The 25,724-nt window shown below is 35.6% G+C and overlaps 1 protein-coding gene across 16 annotated transcripts in view; it reads left to right on the forward strand.

The window, feature by feature from the left end:
• LOC307185259 (uncharacterized protein) overlaps nucleotides 1-25,724 on the forward strand; it is a 1,189,055-nt gene that overhangs the window by 964,112 nt on the left and 199,219 nt on the right. For all 16 annotated transcript variants that reach the window (XR_013827927.1, XM_079919222.1, XM_079919221.1 and 13 more), the window contains one exon: nucleotides 18,773-18,830. Coding sequence is in view for 15 of the 16 variants with exons in the window: in XM_079919222.1 (XP_079775348.1) it covers nucleotides 18,773-18,830 (58 nt within the window). In the remaining variant the exon portion in view is untranslated. The remainder of the gene's footprint in view (nucleotides 1-18,772; nucleotides 18,831-25,724) is intronic.

Below are 25,724 nucleotides of genomic sequence, written 5' to 3' on the forward strand. Positions count from 1 at the left end.
AATGACATCCTACTAGGCAATAGGAAAACAAAGTTTAGTGAGATATAATAATCTAATAATGTAGAAAGATTATGAACGAGTAGTTACAATTCTGTAATATTAGTAGTAACGCCAATGCTCTGTTAATAGTTAGAAACCAAGAGCTAAAGAATATTTGAGGAAAACATTACCTAAGTGATTCAGAAAAATAGTCACAGAAGAAATATTGGAGATATAAAATGTGGATGCTAAAAGCTATGAAGAAAGTTTCACTGCACAAAGGAGAAGGGCTTTCTGGATGGCAGAATGGCCATATTCAATAGTACAAGGCACACATTTGACACATAGTTAATGGAAGCTAGTTGCTAGCCTCTAGGTCAAGGTCATTGATGTATCTAGATATATCCTGCAAACAGTGGAGAACCACTGACAGATTTTTAAGTCAGGCAAACACATAATTATGTATACTTTTTCAAATATTTTGGAAACCATGTAGGGGATGGACAAAAGAGGGAAGACTTGGAGGCAGGAAGATTAATTTGGTTATTGAAATAATACAGATGAGAATAATTCAAATCTCTACAATAGTGGTAGTGCACATAGAGATAATCATGTACATTTTAGAGCCATTGGTAGCTGGGAGCACTTGTTATATTGAGGGATGTAAATGATATAGGAGAAAGAAGAGATAGTGATTATAGTGAATTTTCCAGTTTATGTGACTGGGAAGAAAGTAATGCTATTAATACCAAGAAGATCCAAAAGGAAGGAAATGTGGTAGGCAGAGTAATGTCCCATAAGATATCCATGTCCTAATCTCTAGATCCTGTAAATTTTACCTTATGTAAAAAATAATTTGCATATCTGGTTAAGTTCTGCATCACGAAATAGGGAGATTATCCAGGTAGACCTTATGTGCACTCACAAGTGTTTTATAAGATGGAAGCAGAGGGAGATTTCAGACAGAAGAGGAGAAGGCAGTGTGAACACGGAGGCAGAGATAGGAGTGAGGTGGCCATAAACCAAGGATGCCAGTAAAAGCTGAAAGCTGGAACCTGGAAGAGGCAATAAATGGATTCTCTCCTGAAGTCTCCTGAGAAAGTACAGCTCTGGCAGTATATTGATTTCAGCCTAATGAAACTGATTTCAGACTTCTGGTCTCCAGAACAATAAGAGAAGAAATTTCTGGTGGCTTAAGGCAGTAAGTTTGTGATAAAAAAAAACTGGCGGGGGGGGAGCTGCACCGCGCAGCTTGAGGGATCTCAGGTCCCTGACCAGGGATGGAAGCTGGGTTTCCATAGTGAGAGCTCCAAATCCTAATCGCTAGACCACTAGGAAACTCCTGGTTTGTGATAAATTTTTACAGCAGCAGTAGGAAACTAGTACAAGAAGTTTATAAGATTAGCCTAGAATTTCTGGCTATGAGTACATGTGTGTTATATATTTGTATGTTCATGTATGGTTTTGAAGTATGTGTGTATATGCATATGTGTATGTGTAGGTATGGGTACCTAAGAATTAATGGAAGTGTAGAAGAAGAGAAAGGCTGAAACTGAAATAAAATAAAACAAGCAACTTGGAAAACTTATGCTTCTTACTTCTCTCCACTGATACTGCAGTCAAGATACCGGATATGAAAATATCAGAGGAGGATAAGAAGGAAAGGTTGTAGGCAGGCCAGGAGAATCATCCTGGCTGATAGAGAAAGTGCTGCAGGGAAAGCTAGCATGGACTTTATGATTCCCTGCCTGGGACTGTGAACCTCAAACTCTGAGCCTCCCCACATTTCAAATTCCTGTACGCAAGCCCTACTTTTTCCACCATTCTTCCATTAATGACTTTCAAGAAAAAAGTGATAAAAGAAAAATTTCATGAAAATTACTTGAGGCCTCTAGGTAGAAAATAGTCGGAAATAAAAATGATATTTATGACAACAATGAAGTAGTGCTTGTGTAATCCTCCTCCCTGTATGTCCAACCACTTGGAGAGAGTAGAGATCAGGACATTTACACATGGCCGTGCTCTGAATTGAGCAGAGAATGCTGTAGAATCCAGTAATACTTTGTGAATGCTCTTTGTATGAGTTTCTGTAATAAGTGGGTAATAATTATAGTAAACAACAACTGAGTCAGACACCGTTTCAAGGGCTTTTCATGTGTCATCTGTTCATTCCTCATAATACAGCCATGATAGAGGTTTTACCTGTAAGCTTATCTCCATTTTATAGATGGAGAAGTGGAGACACAGAGAGATTAGTTCACAGCCAGTATCAATAGAGTCAGGAGTCAAACTGAGCCTACATTCTCAATCAACGGTTACAGATTTTACTCAAAGTCAGATGGCACTCAGATTCTTTTCTACGGCTCCTATTCAAATTTTCTAATTTTGGGGAGCAGCGTTAATGCTTAGGCAGTGTTTTTTTTTTTTTATTTCAATTTAATTTTTATTTTATATTGGAGTATAGTTGATTTACAATGTTGTGTTAGTTTCAGGTATAAAGCAAAGTGATCAGTTATCCATATACATATATCCATTCTTTTTCAGATTCTTTTGCCATATAGGTTACTACAGAATATTGAGTAGACTTTCCTGTCCTATACAGTAGGTGTTTGTTGATTATCTATTTTATATATAGTAGTGTGTATATATTAATCCCAAACTCCTAATTTATCCTTTTGGCAGTGTTTTCAAGGTGATCTTTGATATATGTGTTACACTCAGCAGCAGCAGAAACAGCAATAACAATATGAAGTCAACCAGTTCTGGAAGCCCTCCTAAACATCTAAGGTTTCACTCAAGGTTCCTGAGCTCAGGCTCTTCCAGAATTCAATTATTGAAACAGATATAATGCACTTCTTCCTTCCAATTCCTCCTTCTCTCTCTCTTTCTTTTTTGTTTTCCCTTGGCAACAGATTTTGATAATTGTCAAGCTACCCAATAAAACATTTATGCTGATAGACCTAATCAGAGCAAGTTTCTGATTAGGATACAAACACATAGATAATAGTTGATAAGATAGAATGAATGATTAGGAAATAAAATACTGTGGTTAAGTAGCAAATCATTTTTTGAAATCCTTGTTGAAAATCACTCTATCCAAGATACTTCTCTTTTTTGATGAAAAAATGTTTTATGTTTCATGGTTGCCACTTAAAATTGGCATTCACGTTAAATATTGATGTTGATAAAGAAAACCTAACAACCCACACTCAATGCATAATGACCCCACAGTATAAACTGAATTTGCCATTGCAATTTTTAACATTGCCTTAAACAACTTATTTATTATTTATATTTTTTGCTCTAAATGCAAAAGATAAAATGTAAGGTCAAAATACTTTATAGAGTTTTCTAATAAGTAGATTTTCAATTAATTTAAATTCAGGCCCCTAATAAAATTTTTCCATGTAACCTCTGAATGTTGAAAAACAGAGTCATATGGCAAAAATCAATTATTTCATCTTTTAGATAAAACATTTGAAAATACTCTTTTCTTTAAAACTATTCATTTTCATTTCTATTATTGTAAAAGTAGGACACGCAAAAAAAAATACATTTCAAACACTTTCTGAAGGATGTGCAATTGAATATCTGTCTCCAGGACACAGGCCCAGTCTTCCTCTTTATGTACACAGTTTTGGACTGCTTCTGATTTTAGTACATCTGTTGGTTGCCTATATTAAATTAATTTTAGGCTTATGCCATTATTTCTTTATTGATCAATTATAAGTGTTATCTGACTCTGTTTATTGGAGACTAACTTCAGTTAAACTCGTTCCTCTTTCCCCCCACTTTTCCATGTTTTATAATAAATATTGGTTCTATTGATTGTTATATAATTTTAAATAATGTACTTAAAACTCTATTTTTCCATCTATCAATATCAAGAATCTCTTGACTTTCTTCCTCCCTCCTTTCCTTCTCTACTTTACATTTCTGTTAGCATATCATGTGCATTCTACAGACTTCATGATTACAAGTCTGTAATATTACAGACTTCCTTGGTTTTACTACAGCTCAACTCTGAAAATTTAAGGCTGAGACATAGTGTTTGCCATATTAAGGTTATGTCAATATTATTTATTTCGGAACCAGGTAGAGCATCAGAGGAGTCATTGCTCCATGTCACTGAACTTTTGAAACTAGAAAGGGAAAACCTGAAGGTACCAAAACATTCTCTTTTTTACACTTTATTCATCATTTGAAGTCATTTCACGTTTTAGTTTGCTTTGTACTATCTTTCTTGCTTAGGCTCTATATTTTCTCTTGGATTTTCTACTTACCTTTCTGGTTGTTTTTTCTTTTTTTTGTCCCAAGAACTATATGCCTTCTTCAAATCAGTAATGTCAACCTCTAATGGTTTCTTGAATGCTCTGATAAATAGTGACTCTTCCTTAAGCCTGCTGAATGTTTGCCGCTCTGGGTATTTCTTGTCTGCTCCTTTCTGAAGTTCATGTCTGACACTTCCTTAGATGACTTTTTTTTTTTCCTTCAGAATGGATGCATGGGAGGTAAACTTTCTGCATCTTATTTTGCTCAATTTCTATAGATGAAATATATTGTCATTTAGCTTCCAGTGAGGCTGTGGGAAATCTGAAGTTTGTAATGATTCTCACTTCCTGGTAGAGGATTTGCTTTTTCTCTCTGGAAACTTAATCTGAGGGCATACGTCTGTATCTTTAGCCCTGAATTTTTCCTTTTTGTTATTTTTTGGATAAATTCTTCCTCTCCTTTTTTTCCCATTTTTTTCTGGTATTTAAATATTTCACAATTCTTCCTATGGAGGAATATGGAAATATGGATCGGCAATATTTTCTCTCAACATTTTCCATCTATTTGTGTTTATAGTTCTATGTTCTGAAATAATTCCTTACCTTCCATTCTGCATATTTCATTGGATTCAATTTTTAGTAGTCACATTTAAAATTTTATGTTTAATAAAGTGTTACCCAAATTCATAACAGGCTGTTTATAGTTCATTGAAAAAATATCTTATCTAAAATCTATAAACATATTAATTAGAAGTAGTTTGTTAATACTCTGGTCTCTAACCTGAATTTTACTGCTTTTTTTTCAGTATTAGTTGTCTCATTTGTTCATCTTTCCCTTTCCCTTTTGAACTGTTGAATTCCTAAAATATTCACTGTTCCTTAATTGGTCATTGATGAACATAAAATAAAGGGTCAGGTTGATTAAATATATGGCTGGCAGGATTTTCCTCTGTTGTTATAAGCCTGTTCCTTTTTTTTTTTTTCTTCCATATTTATTTATTTATTTTTTTGTTTTTTGGCTGTATTGGGTCTTAGTTGCAGCACCCAGGCTCCAGAGTGCATGGGCTCTGTAGTTGTGGCGTTCAGGCTCTTTAGTTGTGGCATGTGAGCTTAGTTGCCCCATGGCACGTGGGATCTTAGTTCCCCAACCAGGGATCGAACAGGTGTCCCCTATATTTCAAGATGGATTCTTAACCACTGGACCACCAGGGAAGTCCCTATAAGCCTGTTCCTTGAATAAGAAAAATGTTTGTGCTGTGTATATGTATGTGATATTTTGAGGTTTTACTCTGGTATTTTCAGGACATGAGTATGAAGCAGGCACACAGGTAAAAATCCAGACACATTCAAATACCAAAACAAGGCCAGTCTGACTAACGTGAACAAACCCTCAGCCTGGGAGCCACGGATCTTCCTCAATCTATATCTGACATTGAGGCATACAGCACTTCCTGATGCACAGGAATGGGGGTGGCCTGAACATGCACTTCTTTCAGATTGATTCTCCATCAATCATTGTGATTTCTGCCCTTCCTTCCACACCCTCTCTTCTTTAGCTCCTAACTCTAGGGAGCTGTACTGTGCAAAATCATTCCTAGCTCCACTGCATCTTTTTCTATTGAATAAACTGAGCACTAGCTCCTTTTATTCTAATATATCCATCAAGATGCTCCCATCAGTCTTCTGTCTTCCTGAAATTCGTTCTAATCTTTTGACTGCTGAAGTTTCTCTGCTGCCTTTCTCAAAACCTCTGTGGCTTTATTCACTTTCATATTTCTTCACTGAACACTCCATGGATTTTTGAGATACAGGAGAATTTAATAAATTTTCTTACTCTAATAACTGGAACCAGATATCCTATGAGAATTTCTAAATGTTATTTCATAAAGAAAAGTGATTCACTTATTTAAAGTCAATACCAAAGAAATATTCCCATATATGTATATATGTATATGTATATATATATAAAGAGTTAAGTTCTTCTTTCTACAGTATTTACACATATCTCCAAAGATAAACTAAATGAACAAGAAGGAATTCAAGGAAAAAAACATTTTTATAGATTTGAAAACCAAAAAGCTTTATATAATATTTATTTTCAAAAACAAAAAGTGATTGACAGATTGAGAAAATGTAATTTCAATACATATAACTGAAAATAACTATGCCATGCATACCAAACTCTTAAAAATACTCATAATTTATTATATTAAAAAAATGTTAAACATTATAACTGGAAAAAAAAGCTACAGGATATGAAGGGATAAGATTAAAAATGAAATGGCTGATAAATATTAAGAAAAAAACTTTATGGGGAAAAATTAAAATTTTTAGCAAATGTAATATGACTATTTTGAATGCAAGTGCCAAAAACACAATTTGAACTAATTTAAGCAAAAAGGGAGTGTGCTAAAGGAATATTGATGTAGTTTACTTAATCAAAATAAGAGGTACAGGCCACAGTATGCTTCTGGGAATTCTAACTGACCCAGTGCTTCCAATACATTTACTCTCTCTGAGGGATTCTCATATGCTCAACTCTTAGATAGAGTCTTTTCTGATATAGAAAGTGAATATCTGCCTTATTTAGTGGCCCTAAATTCCCAGAGTTAAATCTATCTTATTTAGTGGCCCTATAGGAGAGATCCTGCTTGTGGGGAAGAACTCTGACCTGCCTTGACACACATGCTTATCATAAACAAATAAGTCTAGGGGTACTGATTGCACCACACTGGTTTCCATGTCATGGGGTGGTGACTGGGTTGGCTACCAACAAAAGAAGATGGAGATATTCTGCTTGCCAGATGAAACAAGAACTACAAAGCTATGTAATGTCTTAAGAGGAGATTTTCTTAAAGGGAAGATATTTCAAAACTATGGAACAAAATGTTCTTAAATCCTTTCTTGATAGTCTTCCACCCACAAGGATTTTGAGGATGTTGACCTACCAGGAAAAATAATAAATAGGAAATAAAATATCCCCCCACATCTTTTCTATGGCAGGGTCACTGTTAACCATCACATGGGTTTATTGGACAAGTATAGATTAAAGAATGTGGCATTACCTAAACACTAATAAGGAACTGAATTTTTATGCATTTCCAATCTCATTATCAAATTTTAACCAAAATCCCACATAGTGAGATCTACCAAGCACTTGGGTGGTCTTTAATAGAAAGAAAAGACCATACTACCCAAGGCAATCTACAGATTCAATGCAATCCCTATCAAATTACCAATGGCATTTTTCACAGAACTAGAAAAATAATTTTAAAATTTGTATGGAAACACAAAAGATCCTGAATAGCCAAAAGAATCTTGAGAAAGAACAGAGCTGGAGGAATCATGTGTCCTGACTTCAGACTATATGACAAAGCTACAGTAATCAAAACAGTATGGTACTGGCACAGAAACAGACACATAGATAAATGGAACAGGTTAGAGAGCCCAGAAATAAACCCACACACTTAGGGTCAATTAATCTTTGACAAAGGAGGCAAGAATATACAATGGAGAAAAGACAACCTCTTAAATAAGTGGTGCTGGGAAAACTGGACAGCTACATGTAAAATAATGAAATTAGAACATTTTCCAACACCATATACAAACAAACTCCAAATGGATTACAGACCTAAATGTAAGACTGTAAAAATCCTAGAGGAAAACTTAGGCAGAATACTCTTTGACATAAATCACAGCAACATTTCTTTTGGATCCACCTCTTAGAGTAACGGAAATGAAAACAAAGATAAACAAATGGGACCTAATTAAACTTAAAACCTTTTTCACAGCAAAGGAAACCATAAACAAAATGAAAAGACAACCTACAGACTGGGAGAAAATATTTGCAAAAGACAAGGGATTAATTTCCAAAATATACAAATAGCCTAATTTCCAAAAAAATTAATAAATAGGCAGAAGATCTAAATAGACATTTCTCCAAAGAAGAAAAACAGATGGCTAACAGACACATGAAAAAATGCTCAATATCACTAATTATTAGAGAAATGCAAATCAAAACTACAATGAGGTATCACCTCACACCAGTCAGAATGGCCAACATTAAAAAGTCTACAAATAATAAATTCTGGAGAGGGTGTGGAGAAAAAAGAACCTTCCTACACTGTTGGTGGGAATGTAAATTGGTGCAGCCACTATGGAGAACAGTATGGAGGTTCCTTATAAAACTAAAAATAGAGCCACCATATGATCCTGCAATCCCATTCCTGGGCATATATCCAGAGAAAACTATAATTCAAAATGATACATGCACACAGATGTTCATAGTAGCACTATTTACAATAGCCAAGACAAGGAAGCAATCTAAATGTCCATTGACAGAGAAATGAATAAAGAATTTGTGGTACATATGTACAATGGAATACTACTCAGCCATAGAAAAGAATGAAGTAATACCATTTGCAGCAACATGGATGGACCTATATATGTATAACTGAATCACTTTGCTGTACACTTGAAACTAACATAGTATTGTAAATTAACTATACTTCATTTTTAAAAAAGGAAAAATAAGAAGAAGAGAAAAAGTCAAATGAGTTCCAAGGGTCCCTGACTCATCTTTCATCTTAACATGCGAGAATAAGCAGAATAAAGGGGCTACATCCAAGAACAAGATTACTTTTTAGTAATGTGGCCCAATCAGTGAACTGAACTTTATCTCATTAGGTAAACAAATGACTAAATTGGAGGGTGACAAAGGAAGTATGGAGAAAGGAATGGGCAATTCTTTGCTCTACTAGGTAACTTATCCAAATTGAGTTTATAAACCTCATATGATCACCTAAGCCTCCCGTCATTAATTTTCACTTGTCTTTTTGGATATACTGGACTTCATTTACAGAATTTAAGAGCTGAAAAGAAATTTAGAGATTGTTAATTTCAACTGCATACTTTTTTTTTTATATATAGCAGGTTCTTATTAGTCATCAATTTTATACACATCAGTGTATACATGTCAATCCCAATCTCCCAATTCATCACACCACCACAACCCCCACCTCCAATTTCCCCCCTTGGTTTCCATACATTTGTTCTCTACATCTGTGTCTCAATTTCTGCCCTGCAAACCAGTTCATCTGTACCATTTTTCTCGGTTCCACATATATGTGTTAATATACGATATTTGTTTTTCTCTTTCTGACTTACTTCACTCCATATGACAGTCTCTACATCCATCCATACCTCAACAAATGACCCAATTTCATTCCTTTTTATGGCTGAGTAATATTGCATTGTATATACGTACCACCTCTTTATCCATTCGTCTGTCGATGGGCATTTAGGTTGCTTCTGTGACCTGGCTATTGTAAATAGTGCTGCAGTGAACATTAGGGTGCATGTGTCTTTTTGAAATATGGTTTCCTCAGGGCATGTGCCCAGTAGTGGGGTTGCTGGGTCATATGGTAATTCTATTTTTAGTTTTTTAAGGAACCTCCATACTGTTCTCCATAGTGGCTGTATTAATTTACATTCCCACCAACAGTGCAAGAGTGTTCCCTTTTCTCCACACCCTCTCCAGCATTTGTTGTTTGTACATTTTCTGATGATGCCCATTCTAACTGGTGTGAGGTGATACCTCATTGTAGTTTTGATTTGCATTTCTCTAATAATTAGTGATGTTGAGCAGCTTTTCATGTGCTTCTTGGCCATCTGTATGTCTTCTTTGGAGAAATGTCTATTTAGGTCTTCTGCCCATTTTTGGACTGGGTTGTTTGTTTAATATTGAGCTGCATGAGCTGTTTATATATTTTGGAGATTAATCCTTCGTCTGATGATTCATTTGCAAATATTTTCTCCCATTCTGAGGGTTGTCTTTTTGTCTTGTTTATGGTTTCCCTTGCTGTGCAAAAGCTTTTAAGTGTCATTAGGTCCCATTTGTTTATTTTTGTTTTTATTTCCATTACTCTAGGAGGTGTGTCAAAAAAGATCTTGCTGTGATTTATGTCAAAGAGTGTTCTTCGTATGTTTTCCTCTAGGGGTTTTATAGTGTCTGGTCTTACATTTAGGCCTCTAATCCATTTGGAGTTTATTGTTGTGTTTGGTGATAAGGAGTGTTCTAATTTCATTCTTTTACATGTAGCTGTCCAGTTTTCCCAGCACCACTTATTGAAGAGACTGTCTTTTCTCCATTGTATATCCTTGTCTCCTTTGTCATAGATTAGTTAACCATAGGTGCATGGGTTTATCTCTGGGCTTTTTATCTTGTTCCATTGATCTATATTTCTGTTTTTGTGCCAGCACCATATTGTCTTGAATACTGTAGCTTTGTTGTATAGTCTGAAGTCAGGGAGTCTGCTTCCTCCAGCTCCACTTTTTCCCCTCAAGATTGCTTTGTCTATTCGGAGTCTTTTGTATTTCTATACAAATTTTAAGATTTTTTATTCTACTTCTGTGAAAAATGCCATTGGTAATTCGATAGGGATTGCATTGAATCTGTAGATTTCTTTGGGTAGTATAGTCATTTTCACAATATTGATTCTTCCAATCCAAGAATATGGTATATCTCTCCATCTGTTGGTGTCATCGTTAATTTCTTTCATCAGTGTGTTATAGTTTTCTGCATACAGGTCTTTTGTTTCCTTAGGTAGGTTTATTCCTACATATTTTATTCTTTTTATTGCAATGGTAAATGGGAGTTTTTCCTTAATTTCTCTTTCAGATTTTTCATCATTAGTATATAGCAATGCAAGAAATTTCTGTGCATTAATTTTGTATCCTGCAACTTTACCAAATTCGTTGATTAGCTCTAGTAGTTTTCTGGTGGCATCTTTAGGATTCTTTATGTATAGTATCATGTCATCAGCAAACAGTGACAGTTTTACTTCTTCGTTTCCAGTTTGGATTCCTTTTATTTCTTTTTTTTTCTCTGATTGTCGTGGCTAGGACTTCCAAAACGATGTTGAATAATAGAGGGGAGAGCGGACATCATTGTCTTGTTCCTGATCTTAGAGAAAATGCTTTCAGTTTTTCACCATTGAGAATGATGTTTGCTGTGGGTTTGCCATATATGGCCTTTATTATGTTGAGGTAGGTTCCCTCTATGCCCACTTTCTTGTGAGTTTTTATCATAAATGGGTGTTGAATTTTGTCAAAAGGTTTTTCTGCATCTTTTTAGATAATCATATGGTTTTTACTCTTCAGTTTGTTAGTATGGTGTATCACATTGATTGATTTGTGTATACCGAAGACTCCTTGCATCCCTGCGATAAATCCCACTTGATCATGGTGTATGATCCTTTTAATGTGCTGTTCGATTCTGTTTGCTAGTATTTTGTTGAGGATTTTTGCATCTATATTCATCAGTGATATTGGTCTGTAATTTTCTTTTTTTGTGGTATCTTTGTCTTGTTTCGGTATCAGGGTGATGGTGGCCACATAGAATGAGTTTGGGAGTGTTCCTTCCTCTGCAATTTTTTGGAAGAGTTTTAGAAGGATGGGTGTTTGCTCTTCTCTAAATGTTTGATAGAATTCACCTGTGAAGCCATCTGGTCCTGGACTTTTGTTTGTTGGAAGATTTTTAATCACAGTTTCAATTTCATTACTTGTGATTGGTCTGTTCATATTTTCTGTTTCTTCCTCGTTCAGTCCTGGAAGGTTATACCTTTCTAAGAATTTGTTCATTTCTTCCAGGTTGTCCATTTTATTGGCATAGAGTTGCTTATAGTAGTCTCTTCGGGTGCTTTGTATTTCTGCGGTGTCTGTTGTAACTTCTCCTTTTTCATTTCTAATTTTATTGATTTGAGTCCTCTATGTCTTTTTCTTGATGAGTCTGGAAAATGGTTTATCAATTTTGTTTATCTCCTCAAAGAGCCAGCTTTTAGTTTTTTTGATCTTTGCTATTGTTTTCTTTGTTTTTATTACATTTATGTCTGCTCTGATCATTATGATTTCTTTCCTTCTGCTAACTTTGGGTTTTGTTTGTTCTTTCTCTAGTTCCTTTAGGTGTAAGGTTAGATTGTTTATTTGAGATTTTTCTTATTTCTTGATGTAGGCTCGTATAGCTATAAACTTCCCTCTTAGAACTGCTTTTGCTGCATCCCAAAGGTTTTGGATCATCTTGTTTTCATTGTCATTTGTCTCTAGGTATTTTTTGATTTCCTCTTTGGTTTCTTCAGTGATCTCTTCGTTGCTTAGTAACATATTTTTTAGCATCCATGTGTTTGTGTTTTTTATGTTTTTTTTCCCTGTAATTGATTTCTAATCTCATAGCACTGTGGTCAGAAAAGATGCTTGATATGATTTTATTTTTATTAAATTTACTGAGGCTTGATTTGTGACCCAAGATGTGATCCATCCTGGAGAATGTTCCATGTGCACTTGAGAAGAAAGTGTAATCTGCTCTTTTTGGATGGAATGGCCTGTAAATATCAATTAAATCTATCTGTCTATTGTGTCATTTAAAGCTTGTGTTTCCTTATTTATTTTCACTTTGGATGATCTCTCCGTTGATGTAAGTGAGGTGTTAAAGTCCCTCATTATTATTGTGTTACTGTCGATTTCCTCTTTTATAGATGTTAACAGTTGCTTTATGTATTGAGGTGGTCCTATGTTGGGTGCATATATATTTATAATTGTTATATCTTCTTCTTGAATTGATCCCTTGATCAACTCCTTGTCTCTTGTAACATTATTTTTAAGTCTGTTTTATATGATACGAGTATTGCTATTCCAGCTTTCTTTTGATTTCCATTTCCATGGAATATCTTTTTCCTTCCCCTCACTTTCAGTCTGTATGTGTCCCTAGGTCTGAAGTGGGTCTCTTGTAGACAGCATGTATACATGTCTTGTTTTTGTGTCCATTCAGCAAGCTTGTGTCTTTTGCTTGGAGCATTTAATCCATTCATGTTTAAGGTAATTATTGATATGTATGTTCCTATGACCATTTTTTTAATTGTTTTGGGTTTGCTTTTGTAGGTCCTTTTCTTCTCTTATGTTTCCCATTTAGAGAAGCTCCTTTAGCATTTGTTGTAGAGCTGGTTTGGTGGTGCTGAATTCTCTTAGCTTTTGCTTGTCTGTAAAACTTTTGATTAGTCCATCCAATCTGACTGTGATCCTTGCCTGGTAGAATAATCTTGGTTGTAGTTTCTTCCCTTTCATCACTTTAAGTATAGGATGCCACTCCCTTCTGACCTGTAGATATTCTGCTGAGAAATCAGCTGTTAACCTTATGGGAGTTCCCTTGTGTGTTATTTGTCATTTTTCCCTTGCTGCTTTCAATAATTTTTCTTCGTCTTTAATTTTTGGCAGTTTGATTACTATGTGTCTCAGTGTGTTTCTCCTTGGGTTTATCCTGTATGGGACTCTCTGCACTTCCTGGACTTGGGTGGCTATTACCTTTCCCATATTAGGGAAGTTTTTGACTCTAATCTCTTCAAATATTTTCTCTGGTCCTTTCTCTCTCGCTTCTCCTTCTGGGACCCCTATAATGCGAATGTTGTTGTGTTTAATGTTGTCCCAGTCGTCTCTTAGGGTGTCTTTATTTCTTTTTATTCTGTTTTCTTTATTCTGTTCCACAGCAGTGCATTCCACCATTCTGTCTTCCAGGTTACTTATCTGTTCTTCTGCCTCGATTATTCTGCTATTGATTCCTTCTAGTGTATTTTTCATTTCAGTTATTGTATTGTTCATCTGTGTTTCTTTGTTCTTTAATTCTACATCTTTGTTAAACATTTCTTGCATCTTCTCGACCTTTGCCTCCATTCTTTTTCCAAGGTCCTGTTTCATCTTCACTGTCATTATTCTGAATTCTTTTTCTGGAAGGTTGCCTATCTCCCCTTCATTTAGTTGTTTTTCTGGGGTTTTACCTTGTTCCTTCATCTGTTACATAGCCGTCTGCCTTTCCACCTTGTCTATATTTCTGTGAATGTGGTTTTTGTTCCACAGGCTGCAGGATTGTAGTTCTTCTTGCTTCTGCTGTCTGCCCTCGGTTGGATGAGTCTATCTAAGAAGATTGTGCAAGTTTTCTGATGGGAGGGACTGGTGGTGTGTAGAGCTGGCTGTTGCTCTGGTGGGCCAAGCTCAGTAAAACTTTAATCTGCTTGACTGCTGATGGGTGGGGCTGGGTTCCCTCCCTCTTCATTGTTTTGGCCTGAGGCAACCCAACACTGGAGCCTAGCAGGGCTCTTTGTGGGGCTAATGGTGGACTCTGGGAGGTCTCATGCCAAGGAGTACTTCCCAGGACTTCTGTTACCAGTGTCCTTGTCCTCAAGGTGAGCCACAGCCACCCCCCACCTCTGCAGGAGACCCTCCAACAAGGGTCTGTTTCAGTCTCCCCTGGGGTCACTGCTCCTTCCCCTGGGTCCTGATGTGCCCACTACTTTGTGTGTGCCCTCCAAGAGTGGAGTCTCTGTTTCCTCCAATTTTGTCAGAGTCCTGCATTCAAATCCCAGTAACCTTCAAAGTCTGATTTTCTAGGAATTCCTCCTCCCATTGCCAGACCCCCAGGTTCAGAAGCCTGACATGGGGCTCAGAACCGTCACTCCAGTGGGTGGACTTCTGTGGTATAAGTGTTCTCCAGTTTGTGAATCACCCACCCAGCAGTTATGGGATTTGATTTTATTGTGATTGCACCCCTCCTACCGTCTCATTGTGGCTTCTCATTTGTCTTTGGATGTGGGGTATCTTTTTTGGTGAGTTCCAGTGTCTTCCTGTCAATGACTGTTTAACAGTTAGTTGTGATTCTGGTATTCTCGCAAGAGAGAGTGAGAGCACATCCTCCTACTCCACCATCTTGGTTAAGGGCCTCAACTGCATACTTTTATACCAAGCTGATACTCTAAGTAGATCGTTAACTCTTTGAATTCAGGTTTCCTGACACACAGTTTGTGTGCTTTCCAATATATGTGGCTGACCTTCTACAATTAAGATTGCTTCTTCACTGAAAAATATTTACTTGTCTCTCTGTCAATCAGTCAGTCTACTCTTGTTTCTCTGTGTAATCTTAAGAGAATTTATTTTCTCTATAAAATGATGTCTGATAATTAATTTCCATCTGTGAGTTCAAGCTCAATAAAAATTGTACCCAACCTCTTCTGCTTTTTATTAAAAATAACTTGAATTCCTGAAGATTTTCCCCCAATATGCAGGTTTATTTCAAGGTTTTATTTCCTATGATTAGGGAAAATATTTCTTCATGTTAGTGGATATCTTTACTTTTTTTAACTATTTATTTAGTTTATTTCCTAATTTCTCATGTAATTTGTATCTGAAGTAGTCCCAGAAGAGATAGACACACAGAGAGATACATAAACACACATGTACACACATTCTGCAGTAGCCTTACTATTGTAATATTTCAAATTAGAAATTTTTAGTTTATTTTAGGAATGGGGAACTATACACTGGTTTTCTATAGGCTACCCTGAAATATGATTCAGAGAGAGATATGTCATATCATGATATACCTGCCCCTTTCCTGTCATTGAAATGTACAAGATCAGAAAGCCCTGCCTTTTAGCAGTTGCAAATCTCATCAATTTAATTCAATATCACAGAATATAGATAGTAAACCTTAGCTATTTAATATAATATTTACTATGCATATTTGTGTGGAATCTCACAACAATTGTGTATGTCTGTATGTCTGTATATCTGAGAAAGAGAGACAGAGACATAGACAGAGAGAATTATATATTGGACTCTTGTAATCTGTGTAGTACAAGGTGACATTTCAGTTTGCCTTAATTACTTTTTTTTCTTTTTTTGCACAAACACCATGTCAAAGTTAGTCCTATTTGTAATTTTGTGCCTTTGAGATTTTGTGTGATATTATTGTAGATGCCATACATATAGAATAAATTGTATAAAATTTATAAGAAAATCAACAAGCAAATAACCTATATTACACCACTGTTTCAACTTTCTATTTAATATTAGCAGCAATCAACTTTATTAAAAATGCTTGTGGAGAACTTTAGAAATATGTTCTTTAATTTGTTCATTTTAGAACAATTTAGTAGAAAGGAAAATATATTTTAAATCTGGCTTTTAATAATTTCTTTCCTTCTACCTTGAGGTTAATAAGTATCTCAGAATTAACTGTTGAATTATTGAAGTTGTCACTACATAGAGGATAAAGAGAGAAACAGAAAAGTATAAACTATTTATAGAAAAAGAAAAAAACCTGTTTGCTATGTGAGGAAAATAAGGAAACGTAACTAATAATGATTTGTATGAGTCAATTTACCTATGCAAAATAAATTATCTAGAAATAAACATTTGCCTTAATAACATAATGCTAATCAAACTTCTTAGGGAATATTGAAGAAAAATGCACTTTTAATCTTAATATGCACATGAGATCAATTAATGTACCACATATGTAAATATAAAGGCAATGACCCTGATTCCGAATGCTTGTTACTTTTGGAGTTGGCATATGGCTCTCTCTAACAGCAGACATTAATGATTTCAATAAATTAGCTGCTAATGTCGTGTAATGAACTCTGATTTGTGTTAATTCAGGCATTACTTAGCTATTTAATGTTAATTTGTTTTAAGAAATCAGCATTTAAGGCAGTATTAGAATTTTGTTTTGTATCTAAGAGTTTAAAAATGTTAAGAATAAGGAGAACATTTTTTTTTGTGTGTGTGGTACGCGGGCCTCTCACTGCTGTGGCCTCTCCCGTTGCGGAGCACAGGCTCCGGACGCGCAGGCTCAGCGGCCATGGCTCACGGGCACAGCCGCTCCGCGGCATGTGGGATCCTCCCGGACCGGGGCACGAACCCGTGTACCCCGCATCGGCAGGCGGACTCTCAACCACTGCGCCACCAGGGAAGCCCAAGGAGAACATTTTGATTTAGATATTTTAATAAGATAAAAATAGCTTTACAAAGTGGGAATGCAGAATGTGACTCACAAAGTGTAAATAAAAATTTGTTTCTAATAATCCAAAGTTTTAAAAATTATTGCTTAGATTGAACTATAATCATGCCAAAGGGTTGAAAGGTTTATTATACTCATATTAAAATAGCTGATTCTGAATACCTTTCTTGTAGTCTTTCCCACCCCTATTACTTTTATCTGTTGTGGAACATGACAAGGTTAGTCTGGTAGTTACTGGTGGTGGTGGAGGTAATAATAATTCGCAGATATAATAATATAATGATTCACAGATAAGGCAGAAATGATATTCACAGATATATACATATATATGTATGTCTGTGAATTATATATACATATGTAACAAATACACACACTAGGTTAACGATTTTTATGAAATCATTAGAAAGAAGATATGCTAAAAAAGAAAAAAAAGTTCTTTTTGATGTATGCCAAGTAAAATTAAGAAGCTTTTTCTTGTAAGTGTGGTCTTACACAAATGGATTAATTATAGACATCAGCTTACATAAAAGCTAATAAACATGAATATTTTCTATATGATTCTTTTGGAAGAGTAAAAAAATACAAAAGAATACAAAAGATACATTCAAAGTTAAAATTGTACATTTTTCTTAACATCTCATTTAACTTTCTTCACTTCAGTTTCCTTACCAGGAGTTGGTTAATAGTAATTAAATCATACAACTCTTACGAGAATTTAATGAGGTGAGATATGTAAAGTGCCTGGTAAATGGTAAAGATTAAAGGCCTGTTGGTAAAGAAGTGTGGTTAAATGCATAGTGTCACTTGATGAAGCCCAGGTATTTCCTACCTAAATCTCCTTCTGTCCATTCTGCACATTACAGCTAGTGTTGCAGTCAGCATAAAATGTAAATCTGATTTACATTATGACTGCTTTGCTTAAAATTCTTCAGATGATACATCTAAGAAAACATCCAGACTTCTTACCAGGAAATACAAAACCCTTCACATTCTGACTTCTATTTTCTTATGTCGTCTGTCAGTCTTTGTAAACCATGTCTGTCAGTCTACCCACCCTGAACTATTTGTATTTACCTGAATAGGACACAGTATTATATGCCCTCATGCATATTTCAAACAATATCCTTTCTGCCTGAAATGCTTGCCTTGATTTTAGTTTCCTGGGGAATTTCTACTGATCCATTTAGACTCTGGACTGTGATCATTGATACATTGGGTAAATATTTCAATCTCGTTCCCATAGCACCTTGAATACCTTGTACTTCAGCACATTACAGTATATAATATTGATTTGTTTTCAGGTCTCTCTCTCTCTACTGTAGGCTCTTATCATTACCAAGATTAGTATTGTATTCAATATATCCACTAACACACAGTGCTTAATACAGTACCTAGCATATAGTAGACTTTCAGTGAATATTTCCTGAATCTTATGTTGAAGATGATGCAGGATTTGAGCTCGTAAGATGTTCTGCCAATATGAGAAATTAGGTATAATATTTAAATGGATCTTGGGTATTTCAAAAAAATCATGTATTTATGAGATACCATTCCTGTTTCTCAGCAGCTGTATTTTCATGTTTGATTCTATGAAATATTAAATTCATCTGTTTTTAATTATAAATACTGGAAATATTGAGTTATTTCCCCATAATATAATCTTTGTTTTTTCCTGCAGGGTACTCTGTGTTTCATTGGCTTGGGAAAACTTTCTCACTTCATGAATAGAACAGAAGGTATGTCAAATTCACTTAGTGCTAATCATGAGTTGAGTATTTTGATGTTTCACTTCCTCCTCTAAGACAAAGTTAGAGGTGCCAGGAATATGGAGTTGCAGCTTGTGAATCTTGATAATCCGAACATACACAGGAGACCAAAAATTACCTAGGGCCCATACAGAAGTAGGTGATAGATACTGAATTGCAGTATATTGAAGGACGTGGGAGCTTTAAACCTTGTTTTTCTTGTATTTATAGTTGGCCCCAAGCACTTTGTTTTTCTTTTTTTTGGCCACGCCTCATGGCATGCGGGATCTTAGTTCCCCGACAAGGGATCCAACCTGTGCCCCCCTGCAGGGGAAGCGCAAGTCCTAACCAGCGGACCACCAGGGAATTCCCTCTTGTATTTATAGTTGGGATTTTAGGATGGATCAGTATATATGGAGTAGCAAAATGAATTCTGTGTGGTTGGGGAAGAAACTCAAACTAGAACTCAAGCACTTCCCGGAGATTTGCATGTGCTGGTTCTCATAACTATCTAGTTTGTGGGGACTCCTATATTCCTAATTGTCTGCTGCCCATATCATCACTTCAGTGTAGTACTAAGGTTTTGATTTGCAATTGCTTTGATTATTGGAGCAGACAATGGGCCTTCCATCTAATGTAGGGTGTCCTGACGTTCTAGATAAAAGTGGTCAAGTGGCTACTTTAGGATGTTTTATAGACAGATTGTCATTTTTTTGAAGTGTAAAAGTTACCTCTTCTCACGCCATCTGTGGTTGCATAAAATGCTGAGTTTTAAAAAAAAATTTCTAAACATTCTAAATAACTCCAAAAATGGCTTGTTTTATAAGATCACTCATAAGTTTTACATATTAGAATATTCATTTATAATATTTTAGACCCCTTGCTAAGTTGATGTTGAATCATTGCACAGTTTTGTGTGCGTGTGTGTGTGTTTCTGTAGGATAGGAGAATGTTCCCAGAATACATATATCTTTTAATTTCTTTTTCTAATAAGTCACATGTTATACTTTTTAAATCAAATAAGTAGAAGCTTGGGTGCTTATAAGGGCTAGGATGTGTTGATCCAACAACCTAAACTGAGCACCTGGACAGAATGAGAGCTGCTCATGAATTTCAGTGTATAAAATTGAGGTAAACATTTGGAGAGTCACGATTGGGGAAAAAAGAAAACCAAAGTGAGTCAGTCTAAGTCAGATGTTGGTCTAAAGAGGCTAAGAGGAAAAGGAGCAGGTAGCCTGTTGGCTCAGCAGAATTAATCAGAGCAAGAATTAAGAGGGAGAAAATATTGCCTTCGAAAAGGGAAATATAAAAAAGGCTTTTTAGTTGTATTAACCAGGGTTCTCCAGAGAAACAGAAGCAATAGGAATACATCTCTCTCTCTCTCTCTCTCTCTCTCTCTCTCTCTATGTATGTATACATATGTATATATAGCAAGAGAGAGGGAGAGAGAGATTTATTATAAGGAATTGGCTCACATGATTATGGAGTCTGTCAAATCCCAAGATCTGTAGGTTGAGTTGGCAAGCTAGAAACCTAGAAGAGCAGATGGTGTAGTTCCAGGTCGAAGGCCAGCAGACAGACTTTACCCAGGAAGAACTGATGTTTCAGTTGAAGTCTTAAAGCAGGAATAAAGCCAGTGTCCCAGTTTGAATACCATTAGGCAGGAAGGAATCTTCAGTACTCAGGGGAGGGTCAACCTTTTGGTTCTATTAAGGCCTTCAACTGTTTAGGTGAGGCCCACCCACATTATGGAAGGCAATCTGCTTTACTCAGTCTTTTGATTTTAATGTTAATCTCATCTAGAAACACCCTCACAGAAACACCCAGAATAATGTTTGACTAAATATCTGAGCACCTGTGGCCCAGTCAAGTTGACCCATAAAATTAACCATCATATTAGTGGAAACAGAAAATATAAAGTCAATGAATTCACAAATCACAGATCTCTGACACCTTGTAGAAATTAGACAAAATGACCACAAAATTTTACTGAGCTTTGGATACAGTTGGGCTGGATCAAATGGATTAGAGGGTTCATTGTGGCAGAGTTGAATAGGTGGAAGTCTCAGTTGTTCAAGTGATGAGGCTCCCTCCCCACGCCAAACACCTTATGATGAGAAAAAGAGGAAACTCACACTCACAGAAAGGAAGTAAAGTATAATTAGAGGGAGAGTCACTTGTGGTCTAGCAGCTAATTCCACACTGGGAGAAGGTACTGGAAGAAGTTTGGGAAGAGTTTATCATGAATTAAATAATTTGAGAAATGTACAGATTAACTTAAACCGGGGTATTCACATAACATCAGAATGTACTTTGTCCTACTAACTTTGTTCAAATCCATGTAGATAACAGATCATGTGGTTTCATGCCTGCACGTTTCACCTATTGTACTTGTCAGCCTGTGAGGAACTTTAGAACTGGGAAAATACTGAAGATTATCCTCCCCATGTCTGTGTAACTTGTTTAAGGATCAGAGACATTGTAGTAGTCGGCATCTTAGACTAGTTCTGTTGCCCTTACTGTGGTTGGACCCCACTAGGGCAGGTAGCAGAAATGGAAAAGGGAATCAGTGCTGGCAAGAATCACCTGGTTGGAAATCAAAAGAAACAGCGTGCAATGGTTTATCCTAAGGAGACGCTAGGAGGCAGTCTTGGAATAGTTTCCTCAGTTTCAAACCATGTGTGCATTTTTCATGCGCCTTAAGACCAGAGACTATGTTTTGCTTCTGTTGCTGCTATTTTTCAAGATCTCATAAAGCACCAGAGAACTTGTAATGTCTTTGATGTCAGTGCTCCTTTGCACTCATTCCTGTATCTCTGCATTCCACATGCCCTTCACTCTGACAACTGCTGATTACAGTTACAGTGTTCAGTGTATAGTTGCTCAATTCATATTTGTTGATCATTTGTTTTATAATAAAAATATCTTACCTGACCTTTAGTTACTCAACTCTAAATTATGCAGATGAATGCCCATTGCATACTGAAGTCCTTGCTGAAAAGCCTGTGGGTTTGTAACATTTGAGTTGAATCTTTACCAAGAATCACTTGTGTTCATTCCTAAATCTATTTACTCCAGTTAACATTGTCGTTGCAATCATAAACTTTAAGTATGCTTTTTCAGATGAAATATGAGTGTGAAAGATGAAGTGTCGTTTCTTGTATGAAAACGAACTTGAATGCTTAGGATAGACTTGATGAAGATGAAAGGAAAAGAAAATCTGCTGAATGATGCATAGGCAGAAAATTGCAAAAAAGTGGGAGAAAATTTTAAAAATCTGGAAATAGTCTACACCATACTGCTTAGCAACTGTCTTAAGTTCCAACTCACTTTGAAGAAACTCAAGCTGAAATTCATACATGAGATAGTTTGTGCAAGGAAGACAGTGCAGAACTTTAACTACTTTAAAAATAATGGGTGAATGGATGTGCATTTTATACTTTATATTAAAATAATATGTTAAAGGTACTTGTAGGCTTTTATAATCCCCCATTTTAATCAGATGATTGGCTAAATATCTATACTAATATTTTTGGCTACAAGACATCTACTGTGGTCAAGTCGATTTTCTTAGCATCGAAAAATTAATTAATCATTATTCATCATATTCCTTATGTTCTAACAATATTTAAGCCTTATGGCTGTTAAATATAAGCATAGGAATTATTACTTTCCAAGAAAAAAAATTGTATTCAATTATAGGAGATACTATTTTGCATATGGGTTGCAGTAACTAGGAAGGTCATTAGAAGGAGGTGGGACTTGAATTGGAATGAGGAGAAATAAGTCAGCAGTGGTGGAGTGTGGGGAGTGGAGGCCAAGTCTGTTCAAGAGAACATTAAGGGATAAGAAAACCAAGAGGTTGTAACTGGAAAAGCAGCTCCAAACTATCTACCAGATCCAAAGAGTCTTACTGAGGAATAATAAGTGATTCATCTGTAGAATGGAGACAGGTGGTATCTGCTTTCCATGCCATGCCCAAGTATTGTGATTTATTTCTTTGTGTGGAGTTATCAAATGATTCTGAATAGCAGTAATAGTAAAGAGAGACAACCTAATTAAAGCCATATTTTATGTGGAATCAATTCATTAGATAGATAAAAGGGGCAGGAAGATGAAAGATGTGGCAACCATTAGGAAGATTATTATAAACAAATCTTTGAATTATTTGACCCCAACTCTCTAATTCTCCATAATTACTAAAAGAGTATTAACATTTTGTCCTAATTTGAATAACTATCCTTTTACTGTTGTTATTCTTTGCAGTTACTCTGAATTTTCTAGCCTTTTAGTTGAAATCATTTTAATTAGATCACATCATATATGTATATATGTAAACACACACACACACCACACTCACACATATATGTTTATAATTTATTATTTTATAAGACAAATACAATGATATGTTTTGAACGGTTTGTTCTGACCTATCACTGTAGTAGTCTCTGGAATATTCTGACAGTTACAGATCAGCTGGCTTGATTCACTCCATTCCACAATGTGAGTTGCTTGACCTTGATACATTTGGTAATGCTATTTCTATCTACTCCTCAATTTCTCTGACTTATATGTCTCCGTGTAACCTCAGTTTTATCTCTCCTTAGCTTATTTCATAAATCCTTCTCTTCTAGTCACCTGTCTAATACTATCTCAATATACCATCTAATAGAGGATGCCCATTAATAGCAGTAGTAAACTCTAAACTGCAGTAAATTATATGACTGGAATTTTTATCTAGGCTTTTTTTCTCATAAAATATGTGGTTTATTGTGTCCCTCCTGAACAGGCTTTGTCAAAAATGAACAGCATATAAATATTTGATTTATTACATTGCTATCCGCAGCACCAAAATTGAAATGCCATACCTAAAACACCATTTGTCATCAGGGTGGTAAATGTTCAACCAGTCTGCTTGAATTCTTCATGGGCATAACTACAACTAGGATTTATATGACCAAAAGAAGAAAAAAAAAACTACAAACAATTATAGTGGTTAGTATTTCGCCTGGGTGAATACATTTCCATTCTCATTACTAAGAGATAAATGTGAAAGGGACAAAGAAAAGAATTTAAATCTACTTATAATCTCCAAACATCATTTTGAGCAATAATATCAACTTGTCACTCAGAAAAATGTAACAGAGCTGACCATAAATATCACCATTTGACAGAATGTTTCATATCTCCTCTCTTCTCTTGTCTATCCTCTATGAATTTATGTATAACGTACCCTGTCATACCTAATTGATTACTGTGAAGGGCTTGCTAGGGATCTTCTACCTGAACTCTGTGTTTTAGTGGTGGAGGAATGTATAGAAGAAGGATGGATATCATCACTTGGTACTGTACTTGGGTGAGAGAATAGGCTGTCCACAAGCCATCAAATAGCCAATGAGTAAAAAATAATTTATTCATTTAACAGTTATTGAGCACTTACTATAGACTAGTTAGCTTACTGAGGTTAAATCTGGCTTTAGAACACCTGCATTTTAGATTTTCCTTTAGATAGTCCTTCTCAGATTTCTTTGCTGGTTTCTCCTCTTCTCCTTGAACTCAAGGTTGGTGCCAAGTGCTCAGTCTTTGGCTTTCTTTTCTTATCGGTCTATACTCTCTCTTTTCAGGATCGTACCATGCAGTGTCATGGCTGAGAACTATTTGCATTCTATCGACTGCCAAATTTGTATCTTCAATCCTTGACCACTTTCCTAAATTCTGGATTCATATATCCAACTATCTACTCAAGTATCTCCATTTAGAGTCTATAAGACGCCATGAATCAATATGTCCAAAACTGAACTCCTGGCTTCCCCAAACCCTCTTTACCTCTAGCTTTTTCATTCCATTTGAAGACACCTGTACCTTTTTAGTTACTCAGGCCAAAATGTTTGGAACATTCTTTGATTCTTCTTCTCATAGCTCTGCATCCAATCTGTTAGGAAACACTGTTGGCTTTACTTCCAAAATATATCCAGAGTCAGACTTCTCACCACCATTCACACCTGAGCCACAAGAGAATTATCCTGTTAGAACATAGATCAGATCAAGTTATTCAGTTCTGAGTACTACAGAAGATTCCCATTTTACTCAATGTATGAACCAAAGTCCTGATGGCCCATGAGGTTCCACATGATCCAACTCCCACTTGTCTTTATCACTTCATTCCTTTTCACTTTTCTCTTTCTCACATTTCTCCAGTCACGTTAGCTTCCCTGCTTTTCCTAAAATATGCCAGGAACATTCCTGCCTCAAGACATTTGCACTAGCTCTTCTTTCTGCCTGGAATGATCGATCAATCACAAAATATCCACATAGAAAACTCACTCACTTCTTTTAGTCCTTGCTTACACGTCATCACCTGAATGAGTCCACCCTATTTAACAACTCTATTAAATATTTATCACACTTGTCTTTTCTATTTTTTATGGTATATATAAACATCTAACACAATTCGTTTGTATGTTTGTATTGTCTATTACAGTTTTTTTGGGTTTTTTTTTTCTGTCTGAAATGTACCCCCTGTGAGGGTAGGGACTTTAACCTTTTTTTTTTTTCTTTTTTACACGATATATACTGGGCATATAAAACAATCTCTTGTACATACCAGATTTTTTCTAGTCTGAAATGCACATTTTAAAACTTTTAAAATATCTTAGTAAACAGGATACATTTTACTATTGATAGCAAATCATAGATCAATTAAACAGATTTTTCTTTCTTAGTTGTGCATAAAATAGTATAGTATAATGTACCATTGACAGCATGCTAGTTTTAATGAAATACAAAGGGAGGCAGTTAATGAATATTTGTTGAATGAAAGAGTAAATGACTGAGAAAGAACAAAACACAGTTTTTCCTTTAAGGAATTTACAGATTAGTTGAGTA

Source organism: Stenella coeruleoalba (assembly GCF_951394435.1).
Source record: "Stenella coeruleoalba genome assembly, chromosome: 4".
NCBI lineage: Eukaryota > Metazoa > Chordata > Mammalia > Artiodactyla > Delphinidae > Stenella > Stenella coeruleoalba.